At 41.5% G+C, this 17,635-nt stretch overlaps 2 protein-coding genes across 3 annotated transcripts; both read left to right on the top strand.

Annotated features, from left to right (window-relative positions):
- Window positions 1-760: 760 nt before the first annotated feature.
- ears2 (glutamyl-tRNA synthetase 2, mitochondrial) lies at window positions 761-5,094 on the top strand (the record flags this gene model as incomplete). The annotated part of the gene is made up of 11 exons (XM_083905594.1): window positions 761-932; window positions 988-1,224; window positions 1,624-1,779; window positions 1,868-2,057; window positions 2,159-2,309; window positions 2,650-2,971; window positions 3,054-3,162; window positions 3,246-3,399; window positions 3,544-3,674; window positions 4,219-4,354; window positions 4,984-5,094. 11 exons carry the CDS (start codon window positions 761-763, stop codon window positions 5,092-5,094), a joined length of 1,869 nt encoding a protein of 622 aa, XP_083761720.1.
- Window positions 5,095-6,854: 1,760 nt separating this feature from the next.
- LOC310941254 (ADP-ribosylation factor-binding protein GGA2-like) lies at window positions 6,855-16,166 on the top strand. 2 transcript variants are annotated; one of them, XM_083906388.1, is made up of 16 exons: window positions 6,855-6,919; window positions 8,130-8,214; window positions 9,616-9,691; window positions 10,125-10,223; window positions 10,605-10,728; window positions 10,828-10,928; window positions 11,677-11,757; window positions 11,861-11,998; window positions 12,427-12,643; window positions 12,738-12,884; window positions 12,974-13,035; window positions 13,119-13,228; window positions 13,944-14,062; window positions 14,157-14,326; window positions 14,427-14,537; window positions 15,475-16,166. In XM_083906388.1, exons 1-16 carry the CDS (start codon window positions 6,886-6,888, stop codon window positions 15,577-15,579), a joined length of 1,779 nt encoding a protein of 592 aa, XP_083762514.1. In that variant the 5' UTR covers window positions 6,855-6,885; the 3' UTR covers window positions 15,580-16,166. The 2 variants fall into 2 exon arrangements, with proteins under 2 accessions (XP_083762514.1, XP_083762515.1); XM_083906389.1 differs by having other exon boundaries at window positions 13,947-14,062.
- Window positions 16,167-17,635: the final 1,469 nt, after the last annotated feature.

Raw genomic sequence — 17,635 nt, forward strand, 5'->3', positions numbered from 1 at the left:
AACTGAAACAGCAACAACTAAAACACAACTGTAACACAACATTAACTGAAACACAAATGAAACAACAACTAAAACACAACTGAAACAGCAACAACTAAACACAACTGTAACACAACATTAACTAAAACTCAACTGAAACACACTGAAATAGCAACAACTGAAACACAACTGAAACACAACATTAACTGAAAGTGGTTGTTTGTGTTGGTGATTTGCACTTCAGGGCCACCGTACATAACGTAATAAAAATCGTTATGGAAAAATTAGGGGAAAAAGTGTCCTTTTCTATTAATTTGAGGTGGAACAAACACAGCGGTGCAGGAGGGGAAGCAGAATAAAAGGAGAACGTCACACACTTACTGAGGCTGATGTGCTGTGACTGTGGCTGTGGCGCCCCCTGCTGGTTGCACTAAAACACTTCATTGTGAGGAAAAACCTTCAAACTGATGAGAAGAAAAGTTTCATTAGAAATTAAACTAAAACTCAGGTGAAGTTGAAGTGTTGAGCATTAGCATATAGTATATCAGTGAATGGAAAATCAACATTTGATTTGAAGGAAAATCAGGCAAAAACAACATGATTCCTGTAACACATATACGGCAATAAACCTTTAAATTGACAATTTTAACCTTTAATTACGTCATTATACTTTTCAGCTCACTGTATTTACTATAATTTATTTACAAATCCGTGGTTTAAAGCCTTAAGCTAATTGGTATTCATGAAATCCTCTAGCGCACGTCGCTAGCGTACTCCCATCATGCCTTTCGCGGTTCATGGACGCGCCGAGCAAGTCGAGAACGCGGACGGCGCGTTCACGTGGGAGTTCATGGGAAGAACACTACTGCGCATGGGCCAGGGTGACCACAACCCGGAAATAAACGCGGAAGTAGGAATGAATGGAACCAAAGGGGCGGTAAACATTCACACATGTGAGAGAAACGGGTATACTTACGCGTGAAATGTTTTTTTTTTTATAACATGAAGTTACGGTGACCGTTAAACTCGTGTCCGTCCTCTCGGTGAAACGTTCCGGTGTCGTCATGTCTTGGCTGAGGCGGTGTTTCCACCGCGGTGACCTGAACTGCGCCGTGTTGTTGACCGTGAAGCGTGTACCGTGTCCCGGGAACACACGGGTTAGTGGTGGACACCGGTACACCGGTAGACGATGCTGCTCCACGGTGCAGGGTGAGGTGAGGGTGAGGTTTGCGCCCAGTCCCACAGGTGAGTCCTCACAACACAGCGGTACATCTTAACGAAGACACCCTTGTATTGCCCTTGTATTTGAGCGTCTGCAGTTGACACCACTCAGTCTCACTAATGCTGACAACACCAATATAATGTTGTTTTCTGGTTAAGAAGAAGGTGCCAGCAACTCTTCCTTCCTTTATATCTGCTCAGAATAACCCCTATTGAGCTTGTGGCCTCTTATATATAAATAAATAAACACATTGGCATCACAGCCTTTATTTTAAAACCCATATTATAGTATAATACGATGAAATTGACCTCTTAAATTCACTCTAAATATGACAACAACACAAATGAGCACAAAACTTAGATATTCTTTGCTGTCGTTATTGTTTTCTGTCAGCTGATATTCAGCAGCCTGATGTGCCGCAGGTTTCCTGCACCTCGGAGGTCTCCGCACTGCTCTCTACAACTACCTCTTTGCAAAGAAGTATGGCGGCGCCTTCGTCCTGCGACTGGAGGACACGGATCAGAGCAGGCTGGTGCCAGGAGCCGCCGAGTCCATCGAGGACATGCTGGAGTGGGCTGGTGGGAAACGATCAGTGCAACTCCCGTACGTTATCGTCACCTCTTTTGTGCTCACGGTTTGACATAATATGTACACTACGTCTGCCAGGTATCCCTCCGGATGAGAGTCCTCGTCGAGGCGGCCCGGCGGGTCCGTATTTGCAGTCTCAGAGGTTAGACCTGTACGGTCAGACGGCGCAGCAGCTGGTGAAGAGCGGACACGCCTACTACTGCTTCTGCAGCTCGCAGAGACTCCAGCTGCTGAAGAAAGAGGCTCTGAGGAGCGGACAGACACCAAGGTAAGGTGACGACGCGCAAAGATGACCCAGACTAAGGCCCAAATCTAGCTAATTAATTATCCTCCAATGTGAGGCTTGATCCCGTTTGCTGTTCTCTGCAGGTACGACAACAGGTGTCGTCACCTTCGGGCCGATCAGGTCCAAGAGAAGGTGGCTCAGGGAGCTCCTCGCGTGATCAGGTTTCGCCTGGAAGAGGGCGTCGAGCCTTTCCAGGATCTGATCTTTGGATGGAATCGTCACGAGGTGGCTCAGGTCAGTTCTCTGGGGTTTTTGAATGTGCAGCATGCAAAATGTCTCATTTAATGTCTCAGTTATTATAACTGAACGATGTAGGAGAGAGTTGCTTGTTGTTATAATTAAGGATATACCCATAAGTATGAGTGTATAAGTGCACAATCACTTTAAAATAAATAGATTGGTTTACGAATCCCTAGAATAGGTCTTTTTTTATGTGCCTTCATAACTATGCAAATGAATAAAACCAACATTAGAGGTCACTCATTCTTACATCTATACCTTCTAGAAAAGGAGTACAAACTAAAATTTGGAAATCAATTCACTTTTGCATATTACGGTCCACATTCTCTCCCAGGTGGAGGGCGACCCCGTGGTGATCAAAGCCGACGGTTTCCCCACCTATCACCTCGCCAACATCGTGGACGACCATTACATGAGGATCAGCCACGTTCTGCGAGGCTCCGAGTGGCTCATCTCCACCGCCAAGCATCTCCTCATGTACGCCGCTCTGGGCTGGACGCCGCCCGCCTTCGGCCACCTGCCGCTGCTCTTGAACAAAGACGGCAGTAAACTGTCCAAGAGGCAGGGGGACATTTTCATCCAGAGCTTCCGGAGGGACGGCGTCCTGCCCGACGCTCTGCTGGACATCACCACCAACTGTGGATCTGGATTTGCCAGTGAGCGACTGAGACGAACATGTGGCGCAGTGAAATCCGTTTATTTTGATGCTTTTTATACTGTCGTCCTGTTTCCTTGCAGCCAGTCGAGTGGGCAGGAAGATCGATGAGCTCATCTCTGAGTTTAATCCTTCAAAGATCACAACTCATTCAGCTTTGTTAGACCTGGAAAAACTGCCAGAGTTCAACAGGCAAGTCTGCATTTCCTGTTTTCTTTCTCATATCTGATATCTGTCTGACTGTTTATCAGCGATGTTTTCTGAACTGTGAACAGGATCCACCTGCAGCAGCGGATCGACGACGACGAGCAGCGCCTCTCGCTGGTCAAAGACCTGCAGGCTCTAATCCGCCAGACGTTCACAGCGGAGATCCAGGACCAAGACGTCCTGCACGAAGATTACATCCGGCGGGTGCTGTGTCTTCGCAAGGTAAAACAGACATGTCTTAATAATAAAATCTCCGCATTTACTGTACAATGTTTAATAATGTCATCTAGCTTCAGGGAAAAGGAAAGCAAGAGTACGATTTATGTGATGTTTGCTGTAATCCTGAAACTCTTCCCTTCTTCACAGGGTCACATTTCCTCCTTGAAGGAGCTCGTAAGCCCCGGATATGCTTACCTGTGGGTACGCCCTTCCTTCTCCAGCCAGCAGGTGGCGACGCTCACCACAGAAGCCCAGCACATTGCCTCATCGGTGCTGAAGTATGTCATACTTATTGGTAACTTAAAGGAATACTTCACCGATTAGCATTTAGCTTTGTATTACTCGAATAGGAATAGTATTTTTGACAAATTGTGCTTCCCAACCTCAGTTCTCCGTGAGTTATCGGCTCCCTGACTAATTCCAAACGTTTTAGACTGACTCGTACGGGGACGGGACCTCCTGGCGGACCTGTAAGTAGTGTCCGCCATCTTTGCTAACAGTTACGCTAACAGGACCAAGTGTCACCTTTGGCCACCTAACAAAAAAAAAAGAATGAAGCTAGTTCTCAACTCGCCACCAGTGACACGTTGTCCTGTTAGCGTACCGGTTAGCAAAGATGGCGGATAATGTTTACATTCTGGGAATGGGAGGTTGGGAAAACCTCCCATTGGGAAACCTCCCTCACCCTAACCCCATAAATACTACCCCTATTGCCCCTATTATAGCTAAATGCTAATCGGTGAAGTATTCTTTTAACCACTCAATTGTTTCCTGTAGCAGGTCGACAAAAACCCCTCCCTCTCGCTGTCTTTTTGCGTTTAGGTTAATAGAAGAGCGACGCGAGCAGCTGGACCTGGATCAGCTCAGCAAAGACCTGAAGACTTTGTCCAAACAGACCAAAGCCACAAAGTACAGAGACGTGATGAAGCTCCTGCGTCTGGCTCTCAGTGGTCTGCAGGTACGAGAACACAAACGGTCAAATCAGACACTACAGTGTCCAATCCAACCCAACTTTATTTATAAAGCACTTTAAAGACAACAGCAGCTGAAACAAAGTGCTGGACGTCAGAAATAAATAAATAGCCGATGAAGGGGGCGTGTCTAACAGTGAAGGGGCGTGTCCAACATAACATAACACGACCGAAAAAGTCTCAAATCACGCCACGAGACTGTCTGAGGCTTTGTGTGTCTGTGTGAGATTTGGCTCTCTTTGCTCTCCCGAGTAAAGAAAGTCGAGACAATCTGTTGACACAGCTATACGATGGTTTTATCTTCCTCGTGAACAGCACCTGCTCTGCGATATTCTCAGTCTCACTTTGACTTTCAAAGGAAGTAATAACCTTTTTTTTGTCACACTTGCAACTTTCATTTCTGATTTTCTAAATGTTGAGGCTTCTTCGGACGCCTCTGTCAGACACTTGTGTTCCTTTTCGTTTTGAAACGATATCAACGACCACACTGACTCAGACACCGCAGGGTAAATTGCGAGACTACGGAAAGAGGAAGTTGTTTGTGATTGCGCCTGCTGCGTTACTTCACTGATCTGCTGAACCCCCCCTTCCTCCCTCTCTGACCTCTGACCTGCAGCAAGGTCCCAGTGTGGCAGAGATGATGGTGTCTCTGGGTCCGGCAGAGGTCCGACACCGATTCCAGAAACTCCTGCTGCTGTCGGGGACGAAGACGGCGACGACGGGTTAGAGGCCCGGACCGACCGTCGACCTCAGCTGTGGAGAGCGGTTCATGTTAATAATACTCAGTTTTGATACCACAGAGAAATTGTAAAATTTTAGTCAAATTTTGGGGAAACAATTTTTTTTCAAAAAAATTTGTCACATTTTGGACGACATAATATAGTATGACGTTTTTGTCAAATTGTGGACACTTTTTTTTTTTCCAAAAAAAATGTGTCAACTTTTGGACAAATTTTTTTTTTTGTTTTGTTTTCAAAAAAAAATCACATTTTGGACGACAAAGTGTATAGTATGACGTTTTTGTCAAACTTTGGACAGAATTTTTTTTTTCAATTTTTTTTTCAAATTTTGGACGACATAATATATTATGACATTTATGTAAAATTTTTGACACTTTTTTTTTTTTTTCAAAAACAATTGTCAAATTTCGGCCAACACAGTATATAGTATGACGTTTTTTGACACATTTTGGACAAAAAAAAAAAAGGCAATTTTTTTTCACATTTTGAACGAGATAGTATAGTATGATGTTTTTGTCAAATTTTGGACAAAACATTTTTTCCCCAAAAAAAATACCACTACCACTAAAACTAAACAGAGACTCATTTAAATTTATGAAATGGTGACAAATCTGGTTACAGGATCAGGTGACACCATGCACTCGGGGGGCTGGGGGGGGGGGGACGGGGGACGGGAAGTACCGTGATATTTTTTTATGTAAATCGTCTCTTGATTTAGCTCGGGAAAAACAAAACAAACGGACTCTGGTTTGCAGATGTGTCGCACAGTCGAACCACACTGACACAAAAGTAGGACAACACAAATCACAAGTGGGATGATTTCATTTATCACTGTTGACTGAAAAACTGCCGAGCTGTCACTTTAATTGTCTCCTTTTTTTTGAAGACTGAGCTTTTTGCTGCATATAAGATTTCTATAAATTATATCAAAATGTTATTGTTGTGTTGTTATTTTACTTCTCGATGTTTGCAGCTTTCTTACTTCTTGTCTGCTCGCTTGAAGTCTGAGTAGATGTAACTGTCCTTCACGATGAACTCTCTCTATATCCCCTGTCCCCCCCCCCCCCCCCCACATTTAAGGAGTTTTGGTATGTTCCGTAAGGTCCTTTAAATCTGGAAAAATGTCTTTATTATGTATATTTTCATTGTGTTCGTTCAAGGAGAAGAATGGCGTATTCCACACTCTGACCAACTGGGGGCTCGAACCTTCTCGAATCTTCTTGCTGCAAAGACAGAAGTGCTAACCGCTGGTGGTCATCTTGTGGTGCCCTGATTTTCTGACTGCCCCCCCGTCAGTCTAGAACCGGCCCTGCCTGGGAGCCATATAATCCTTCTACAGTACTGTGGCCCACGTGGACGCGCTGGGCTCTGAGTTACAGGCAATTTTAAACGCATTCCTGAAAGTGCCTGATTGAGGTCATGTGTCAGATGTCATACATTGATAATAATTTGATTTGCGGGAGGAAGAAAAATATGTTCCGTAAAAACAACAACTACAACAACAACAGGAAGTCCGTGAAACTTACTACTTTCCACGGAGGGACTTTTAATATAACCAAATAAAATAAAAGCAAATGATGTATGTGAGAAATTGAAAATGGAATGAAAAGAACACATGTAGAGGGGTGTGGTGTGTTGTACCAGCAGTGTGTGTGTGTGTGTGTGTGTGTGTGTGACTGAGTGACACAGTGTGAGTGTCACATGTCACCAGTTTGACACCTCCACTGCTTCCTCACACACACACACACACACACACCGTGGAGGAGACAGACCACGACATGGCGACGGGTGACAGCTACGACTCCTGGCTCAGTGAGTACAACTCTTCAAATATGAAGGGAAAAAGTTTGTTAGTTTTGCGTTTGTTTGTTTGTTTTTGTTTTTAAAATTGTTGTTTTATTGCTGAGAATATAGCACTGTGTGCTAACGCAACAGTAGTGACCATGTGTCGACGAGACGCACGTCGCGTTTTCGTGCGCGCACATTTACGCTAACTCACGCTAACTCGAGTTATTAAGCGCTTTTGTTTTGATTCAGAAATAAAAGTAACAAAAGTGACATGAGCAGGAAGTTGGTTTGCACGCACGCGCGTGTCCCCGAGAGAGAGAGAGAGCAGTGCTCCTGTGTTGTGTTGCTGCTGTGCGTGCGCGTTCACGGTGTCCGGAAAGATAAGAATCACATTTTGTTTTTATTTTTAATTCGTGTCGTTCTTTTCTTTTTTCATGTCAGTATATAACATTTAAAAGTTAATGACAACAGAATGAAGAATAAGATATAATTAAAAAAAAAAGTTATTGTTAAAACACTGTATTTCATTCTTTAATTCCAAATTATATATATATATATATGCTTTGTCAAATAAATCTTTAACCTGAAACCAATTTGATTTATTAATTAGTTCATAAGTTGAACTGACCCACATGTAATTTAATGTATATGAATGAAAACAAGACTCATTCAGAACAGAAACTTCAGCAATTAATATAGATGTTTTTATTTATTTACATATATGCATGTATATAGATATATGTATGTTTATATATATATGTGTGTGTATGTATGTATATATATATATATGTATGTATATATATGTGTATGTATATATATATATCATTCAGGAAATTAATTATATATATAATGAAAGTCTGTATACATATATATATATATATTTATTTATAATAAAGTAGAATATAAAGAATATGAATTTCTTTTTATATATTCAGACATTCATTCAATATATTCTTAAATTAATTTCATAAATGGCATGCCATTTTATATATATATATATATATATATATATATATATATATATATATATATACATATAGCTCAAGCTTTTCAGCCCACACACAGTTATGAATTCTGAGATTTAGTAAAGTGTTCTTTTCTCTTTTTTTTTAAATTTCACTTCCCCATCAGGTTTTCAGGTTGTGTATAATTTGCACATCTTTGATTTTTTTAACTGTGTATAGTATATATATATATTTATATATTTATATTTCTGGACCTGTGTTTGTTCCAGACCAGGCCACAGACCCAAACAACCAGGTGGACAGGTGGGACTGCATCCAGGGCTTCTACCAGCTCGTCAACAAAGAGCTCGATGGGTGAGAGGCCATCAAATATTAGTTTGTCTTTCATTGTTATTATTATCATCCTGATTTTTAAACGTGAATTAAAGTTGAGGTAACTTTTTTTTTCAACGCAACTGCAGCGTTTTGAGGAAGGCTTTTGCGTCACATCCATGTTGCGACCGCAGCTTCTCGCTTCCAGCGTCACGTAAGGCTATATTTGGTGGTGATGATGCAAGGAATGGAACACATTGAATACTTTGTCTCTTAGGTTTTGCATCCACGGCACAGGTTTTTTTGTTTTTTTTTAATTGAAAGAGTGCTTTATGCTGCATTTACAAATGCTGAGAACGCGATGGAAGCATCTAGCCTCTACCTGGGAGCTTCTGAGATGAATGAAGTTGCTGCAGCTTCACTCATATAAATAATTATCGAGTTTGTGTTTATGGGATGGTATCTATCTATCTATCTATCTATCTATCTATCTATCTATCTATCTATCTATCTATCTATCTATCTATCTATCTATCTATCTATCTATCTATCTGCTAGCTTAAAATATTTCAGTTAGCTTAAATCTATCTGCTAGCTTAAAATCTGTCAGTTAGTTTAAAGCTATTTATCTATCTGCTATCTTAAAATCTGTCAGTTAGCTTAAAGCTATCTATCTATCTATCTATCTATCTATCTATCTATCTATCTATCTATCTATCTATCTATCTATCTATCTATCTATCTGCTAGCTTAAAATATTTCAGTTAGCTCAAATCTATCTGCTAGCTTAATATCTGTCAGTTAGTTTAAAGCTATTTATCTATCTCAGGGGTCACCAACGTGGTGCCCGCGGGCACCTGGTAGCCCGCGGGTAGCCAATACGGTGCCCGCGGGCTCACTTCACTTCACCTCACTTGCATGTATCCGTATGATCGCTCAGTAAAATATCTTTGATATTGTTTATAAAAACTGGTAATCGTTAGGAGTAAGCACTGGAATTAATGTGTATGCAGTTGAATGCATAATATTAATCATTTAAATGGTAAACAAACAAAAAAATATTATATGGTAGCCCTCCATATTATTTTTTACCCTTAAGGTAGCTCTCTGACTCAAAAAGGTTGGTGACCCCTGATCTATCTGCTAGCTTAAAATATGTCAGTTAGCTTAAATCTATCTATCTATCTATCTATCTATCTATCTATCTACACATTTAATACTTTGTGTTTTAGGTTTTGCATCCACCGCACAGGTTTTTTATTTTTTTAATTTGAAAGACTGCTTTATGCTGCATTTACAAATGCCGAGAAAGCGATGGAAGCATCTGGCCTCCACCTGGGAGCTTCTGAGACGAATGAAGTTGCCGCAAGCTTCGCTCATATAATCGATTATTGACATTTTAAATGCGCACCCGTTGTCTTAAAGTTTGTCGTCTGCTCTCAGGCCTCAGGTCGCCGTTCGCCTCCTTGCTCACAAAATCCAGTCTCCACAGGAGAAAGAGGCTCTGCAGGCGCTCACTGTAAGTAATCAGACTCCTCACTGCCACTCCCTGACATACACCCAGCATCTGCATGACACACTTCTTCTTCTTTGTTGTATACATTTAGTTTTCTTGTCCCTTTTTTTTTATCATTTGAAATGTTCATTTCCGAGCCAACAAACACTAACCGTCCTTGTTCGCGTTTAACGCTCTCTGTCACGGCTCTTGCTCGGGCGTTTATCCTCGCATTGTTCACTTTGTTTTAAATGTGATCCGATCACGTGGCGACATGAGGGATTTAATGCTGCGACATTAAAGAAAAGCTGCTGCGGTCTGTGACAAAAGCAGTGTCTTGTTCATGTGCCCCAAGTCATGTGATACTCGTCCCCCCCCCACACACACACACACACACACACACATTGTCATTCGTTAAAGCGACGTTTGGTGATTTTGGTAATTTGGTGCTTTCCAGGTTCTCGAGGCGTGCATGAACAACTGTGGGAAGAGGTTCCACTGCGAGGCCGCCAAGTTTCGCTTCCTGAATGAACTCATCAAAGTGTTGACGCCAAAGGTGAAAGAGACCGAAGGGAGAATATCATCACAAGTCTTAATAACTTTAATTCTAATAATTATTAGCTGTCTGGTTGTGTTGAGCTAAAGTACATTTGTTTTTTTTTTATATACTTTTTTAACTATAATTTTTAAATGGGAAAATCACAATCAATATAGTCTGAGTTCAAGCTCTAGATAGAACACAGGATGGTGATGTGAGCTCCTTTAAACGGTGTCATTACAGAGTGAATGTCTACTGTAAAGTATGGTTAGTATCTTATTTTGAAAAGACATTGCATATAGAAACACGATAGTAATAATAATATGTTACTTACATTACAAATAGTAACAAAATAAGAATGAAAATGTGATTTTAACTGACCTGGGTGTTTTTCCTCAGTACTTTGGAGCGTGGACTCCTCAGAAGGTGAAGGACAGAGTGACCGAGGTTCTCTACGGCTGGACGCTGTGGCTGAAAGACGAGCCCAAGATCCAGGAAGCGTACGCCATGCTCAAGAAACAAGGTTAGGATGGAAAAACACGGGGATCGTTTAAAATCTCTTTTGTTCTCAGTATTAAAACCTGTTTATTATTATTATTATTATTATTATTATCATTATCAGGTATCGTGAAGGAAGATCCCAAAGTGCCAGATACGCTGATCATCGCTCCACCTCCACAGAGAACCACAGAGTCTGTTTTTGACCAGGAGGACAAAGCTACGGTGAGCGAGTTTATGTTTATGGGATGGGATCAATAAAGTCTATCTATCTGTCTGTCTATCTGCTACCTTAAAATCTTTCAGTTAGCTTAAATCTATCTATCTGCTAGCTTAAAATCTGTCAGTTAGTTTAAAGCTATTTATCTATCTGCTAGCTTAAAATCTGTCAGTTAGCTAAAATCTATCTATCTATCTATCTATCTATCTATCTATCTATCTATCTATCTATCTATCTATCTATCTATCTATCTATCTATCTATCTATCTATCTATCTATCTATCTATCTATCTATCTATCTATCTATCTGCTAGCTTAAAATCTTTCAGTTAGCTTAAATCTATCTACCTGCTAGCTTAATATCTGTCAGTTAGTTTAAAGCTATTTATCTATCTGCTAGCTTAAAATCTGTCAGTTAGCTTAAATCTATCTATCTATCTATCTATCTATCTATCTATCTATCTATCTATCTATCTATCTATCTATCTATCTATCTATCTATCTGCTAGCTTAAAATCTGTCAGTTAGTTTAAAGCTATTTATCTATCTGCTAGCTTAAAATCTGTCAGTTAGCTTAAAGCTATCTACTCCTTGGTATCTAATGAGGGAACCTTAGAAGGCGCCTAGTTTGTGTCTTATTATAAGTTATGGCTGTTGATATTTGTACACCAGGTCTGGTTATAAGAATATGTGAGTTATTAAACTCAAAAATTAGAATTTTGTGTGTGTGTGTGTGTATGTGTGTGTCATCAGCTCTTGGCCAGACTTCTAAAGAGTGGCCGTGCTGAAGACCTGGAAACTGCAAACAGACTCATTAAAAGCACCATCAAGGAGGTGAGGAATGCTATGTAGTGTTGATGGACATCTTTGCATCAACTCCGCCATGTGTTGCTTACAGTTTTGTGTTTATTTATTTGTGTGTGTGTGTGTGTGTTAGGAGCAGGAAAAGGCAGAGAAGACGCTGAAGCGTGAATCCACCATCAATGAGGTGAGGAGTTGCTCCACGCAGCTCAGAGAGCTCCTGAACCAGCACGCCGTCGCTGGAACCTCGCCACCGCCGAGCGATGACATGAAGGTGCGTTCAACACGATATAAAAACACAGTTACAATTACAGGATGTGGCAGCCATTTTCTTGTAGCCCGACAATAATAGTTGTAGTTTTTGGTAGCGATGGCACAATACCACGTTTTTGTACAGAATTTTGTTCCCTTTCAATATTAAGTTTATGGGTTAGGGTTCAATGGTTGCCGTTTAAATTGGTGTACGTTTAAACACAAAGTTTAGAAACAAGTTTAAAGCTATCTATCTGCTAGCTTAAAATCTGTCAGTTAGCTTAAAGCGATCTATCTATCCGCCTTGGTATCTAGGTAGGGAACCTTCTGGTTATTAGAATAAAACTAGAAATAGAACTTTTTTCCAGCAGTTTCCAATAGAGCTAACATACTCATTAAAAGCTAAATAAATTCAGCGTTGTCTTGTTTTCATCCCTGTCCTCGCTGCAGACGCTGTACGAGCGCTGCGACCGCCTGAGGCCCAGCCTGTTCCGCCTGGCCAGCGACACGATGGAGGACGACGCGGCTCTGGCGCAGGTCCTGGCGGCCAACGACGAGCTGACGCTAACCGTGAACGCCTACAAAGAGCGGCTGGGGAGGAAAGAGTGCAACGGCGGGAGAAAACAAAGTCAAAGTGACGAGGAAGCGAAGAGTACAAACAGCAGTGGTAGGTGTATTTTTCTTCTTCTTCTTCTTCTTCTTGTACTGTCGTCCCTGTGGGAAACACCTCCATGACCTCGTGCTTCTTCTTGTTCCTGCAGCTCCCACGAGTCCCAGAGAGATTAAGAGCTACCACCTCATCGACCTGTCGGCGCTGGACTCTCCTCAGGCTCGCAGAAAATCCGATTCTCCACCGCCCTTGGAGAACGCCGTCCGTTTAGCACCCTCAAAAGACCTCACAAAATTAGGTAGACCTCCAATTACTACTTCAAGGTTTCAAGTCCAGTTGCTTGTCGCTGAACATCCCAGAACATAACTCCATGTTGTTTCTCGTCAGATAACGCGGCGTCCGATCAGACTCGAGAGACGTCAGAGTCGTACTACGACGAGCTAATCCAGGTGAGGCCTGAATCTGCTACTTCTAGAATTAAGAGTGTTTTTTTTAGAGGTGTGTTTTACACAGTTTTGTCTTCTCTTGTCAGTTTAACGAAGACGTTCAGAAGAAGGACGAGCAGAGCGAGGGGAGGGGCCTTGTGCTGCGAGCTCGAGGATGTGGCGGGAACGGCGTCGTATCAAACGGGACGGATGCTGGGTAAGACAAAAATAACAATTCGTTAAGTTGTGGTAGACATGATTTCAGATATAACCATAAACTTTCTGTAGTTTCTATCTATCTATCTATCTATCTATCTATCTATCTATCTATCTATCTATCTATCTATCTATCTATCTATCTATCTATCTATCTATCTATCTATCTATTGGAAGATCTGTCAGTTAGCTTAAAGCTATCTATCTGCTAGCTTAAAATCTGTCAGTTAGCTTAAAGCTATCTATCTGAAAATCTGCCTGTTAGCTTAAAGCTATCTATCTATCTATCTATCTATCTATCTATCTATCTATCTATCTATCTATCTATCTATCTATCTATCTATCTATCTATCTATCTATCTGCTAGCTTAAAATCTGTCAGTTAGCTTAAATATATCTATCTGAAAATCTCGTCAGTTAGCTTAAAGCTATCTATCTATCTTAAAATCTGTCAGTTAGTGTAAAGCTATCTATCTATCTGCTAGCTTTAAATCTACCCGATAAGGAATGTGCCACACAACAGTGACACCTAGTGTGCAAAAATAAAAATGACACCAATATTTTAGCACAGTATCGACAGAAAGAACATTCAATACAAATATGATACCATAAAATGGAATTTAAATAGCAACAGACCCTAAAAATGGAAATGTGGTGTTTTGTTCATATTTTAAAGTCTATGTTTGACCTTATTGACCTTATATTTGTCCTGTCAGCAGGTCGTTCCCTCCGATTCATCCGTTCACCACCGGAATGAACGCAGCGTCAGCGGAGAGCACATCTGCACTGCAGTCCCTGAGACACGTCTTTGTTCCAGTGGACTCCATCACATCCAGTATGTTTCCAAATGAACTTTAACTTGGAGAAACCAGCTGGGTTTACGAATGTCAAACCCTAATATATTAACGATGTATACTGTGTGTGCTAAGGTCATCTGGAGCCCATCACTTTATACGATCAGGGCGGCGTCCACGTCTCTCTCCATTTCGCCAAAGACTCCCCGCCGGGTCACCCGGACGTCGCAGTGGTCGTCATATCCACCGTGAACACGTCTGCCCTGCACGTGAAAGACTTGACCTTTCAAGCTGCCGTTCCCAAGGTAACAAACGCCGCTCGCTAACTTAAAACTTATCCTGTTTTGTTGTTCATATGAAAAAAGGTTTTTGCTCATGTGAAAAATGCTTCTTTGTGTATCGCAGACCATGTCGGTGAGACTTCAGCCTGCCTCAGGGACACATCTACCTCCGTACAACCCTCTCCTGCCTCCACCTGCCATCTCCCAGGTCGTCCTACTGGCCAATCCTCAGAGGGTGAGTTTGAACTAGATTAAGGCCCCGTCCCAATACCTCCCATAACCCTACATTTTGCACGTTCACGTGTAGGGTGGAGCAAGGGGAAATGCGATTTTCCCATTATAATGAACCCTCAAAATGTAGTGAGCGCTAATGCGGGCTTAAAAAGAAGTGGAAGATGAAATTACCCATGATGCTTTGCGAATTCAGTGAGCCGGCTGATATTTTTCAACAAAGATGGCGGCCACATCTGCCGAGGAACATTTTCGTTGTAATAAATTTATCGCAAATAAGCACAATGTTACAATGTCGAATTCTGTTGGATTATGTTTGTTTGATAAACATCCAAAGGACCGTTGAGCTTTGAGCACTAATGTCAGAAAATAAGTGACGATTTATGAAAGCGGATGGCTAACTAGCTAGCTAGCGGCTACCCGCCGAGCGCCCCGAGAGAGTTTGCCCGCCATGCAGAGCTGCATGACGGGCAAACGCTCTCAAAGCACCCGGCAAACAGCCGCTAGCTAGCTAGCTCTGCTACATCTGGGTAGTTTTGTCAGTGTTTTGGATGTGTGTACTGGTGTTCACTTGAACACGAGTACTCTGGACTTGTCAGATTTCAATCACATTCGTGATATAGCATTTTTCCTGAATGAAAATAGTAGCACGCTCCACCGGTAGAATTGTCAACATGTGACGTAGGTTAGCACGTTCGTTACGTTCACTACGCTAATTTGCATTTTCCAAAACACCTGATCGTACAGTAGTTGTGACGGGATAAGTGCTTCTCGTCTGCTCCAGCTCCTCAAACCTGGACACAATCAGTTGACAAAGACCAAACGCAAGCGAAATAATCAACAAAAATCACCAAATAATCAGTGTCAGAATTTACATTTACTTTGATTTTTTTTTTTTTTTCTAGCTTCACAGCCATTTTTTGTTTTCTTTTGTTTTTTAGTGTAAAGTGCGTCTACGCTACAAGCTGACGCTGACTCACGGAGACCAACAGCTGCTCGAGACCGGAGAGATTGACAACTTCCCGGACTGGAACTCTTTCCACTGAAAAAAATAAATACAAAATCTAACAAGAAAAACTCTGCACCTGAACCTAGATTTTAATAATCAGTATTCTGCATATTCTGCTTTATACCGCTTTTCCACTACATGGTCCCGCCACGCCTCGCTTTGGCTCGACTCTACACGGTTTGGTTGGTTTTCCATTACAGTATAGTACCTCCTAAACGTGGGCGGAGTCATCACAGCACGGCTAAAAATTAAAAAATAGTGCTGGGCACAACGCGTTTCCATGACGACTGACCGGAAAAAGACGTGTGTGACGTCATGTTTGCGTCACTTCCGATTGCTAAAACCAGTCTCTTAAGTAACGCTAAACTTTAAAAAACAGAGGCACACATACGCAGTTCACAGTACACTGGTTATTTGTTAGCGCTGCTCTTTTTCGTTTAATAAACAGACCGCTCCAGTTCCACTGTAGCCGCGCTAACCGCCGCTATAAGGAGCTAATGCGGCTAACGGAGCTAACTGGTAAACGGTGCCTTGACTCCGGTGTCGCGGCACGTTTACATGGCGTCACGCGGTCAGGCGCCATGGAAACGCATCAGGCGTTAGCGTGCGCTAACCAAGTGCCCAGCACTAGTTCTTAGTCTTTTTAACTGATCTACAGTTTGCCATCGTTCGGCTTGATTCCTGTGTCTGAAGTCGTGTTCGTTGACTCTTCCTGTGACGACACTCTCTGACCAATCAGTGGCCGCGTAGTATCGTATAGTAACCTCGCCAGAACGGGTACGAAAAAGAAGTACCAGGTACCAGGTGCTATCGCTAATGGAAAACCAAAATAACCGTGCAATAACCGTGTTTGTTTGCAAATTGCTGCCTGTTGACAAAATGCTGTATCAAACATACATACATACATACAGTATATGTGTATGTAGCTGGTTACATCTACATGTGAAACTGGAAACATGTTTATTTTTTCTTCAATACGTATTTATTAAGTTACTCCCCCCCCCCCAAAAAAAGAAGGTATTGTGTGGTGAAAGGACAATTTTCAACCTACACGGACAATTTTTTTTTTTTTTACATAAAAACGTTGCTATGGTTAACGCTTTGTGTTGTTTTCACTTTCATATGACTTGCAGTTTTTCCGTAAAATCACCTAAAAGCGCAGAGAGTTCTGCTCAAACCTCCCGTTTTAAACCCCCATGTTAAAACTCAGCTCTGGAGTTCTGGAGGGTGATTTTAAAACGGTAATTTCTCTGTGAATTCATATCCGTTTATCACAAATTTAAATGTGGGAGTTCCTGAATGCCTTGTGACCTCACAAACCAAAAATTGAATCTGTATCATCAACCGTTTTTGAAATAGGACAACTTAAAAAACACACTGCTTTCTGTTTTTCACCTGTTAGAAACAGGTGTTTGAAGGGGGGCGGGGCATCAGGGAGGGGGAGGGGCGTAATATTCTAGAAACCAGCAGTGAAAACACCAGTCCATCGACTTCATTGATCATATTTATTATATGACATCAGCAGGTTAAAATACATGTTTTTTTATGTACATATATGTAACAGGGGTGTTTAAAGTGCCAAATACAATTTTTTTTTTTTTTTTTTTTTTTTATTACAAAAAATAAAGAAACAAAATAAATAATAATAATAATAAAAAAAGGATTTGTGGAAGACCATGACACGTGTTAGCCTGGTCCCACAGTTCATTGCTTCGTTGCTCAGTGCTGGTCGTGGGACGATTTTGGCACGATTCACCCAAAAAAATGAAAGTATAAGCCACAGTCTGGGAGGAGAGGTAAACATGTCGTGACGGGATGAATACTGTTTGTTTTGTTGTTTATTTCATCTTTTTATTTTTTTTATTTTTATTATTATTTTAATTTGTAACATGAACTGACATCGACACGTACAATAAGTCAGCCTTTCCTGAGCTGGACTGCGAATGTTTCCACGATGATGATGATGATGATGATGATGATGGTCCATGGTTCTGTTTATGCTCCGGAGATGGTTTCACAAATCCAGCGTTAGGACGTGAGGAGGCGCTGCACTCAGCGTCCTGCTCACACACATGTGTACGAACAGTTTTTTT

This window comes from Microchirus variegatus, assembly GCF_963457635.1.
Source record: "Microchirus variegatus genome assembly, chromosome: 19".
NCBI classification, from domain to species: Eukaryota; Metazoa; Chordata; class Actinopteri; order Pleuronectiformes; family Soleidae; genus Microchirus; species Microchirus variegatus.

Bases quoted from the DNA above. Each gene is read 5' to 3' on its own strand.
- LOC310941254 (XM_083906388.1), top strand. From the start codon at position 6,886: ATGGCGACGGGTGACAGCTACGACTCCTGGCTCA. The intron at 9,692-10,124 runs GTAAGTAATCAG...GGTGCTTTCCAG, and splicing joins AGGCTCTGCAGGCGCTCACT to GTTCTCGAGGCGTGCATGAA. The intron at 11,999-12,426 runs GTGCGTTCAACA...TCCTCGCTGCAG, and splicing joins CGCCGAGCGATGACATGAAG to ACGCTGTACGAGCGCTGCGA.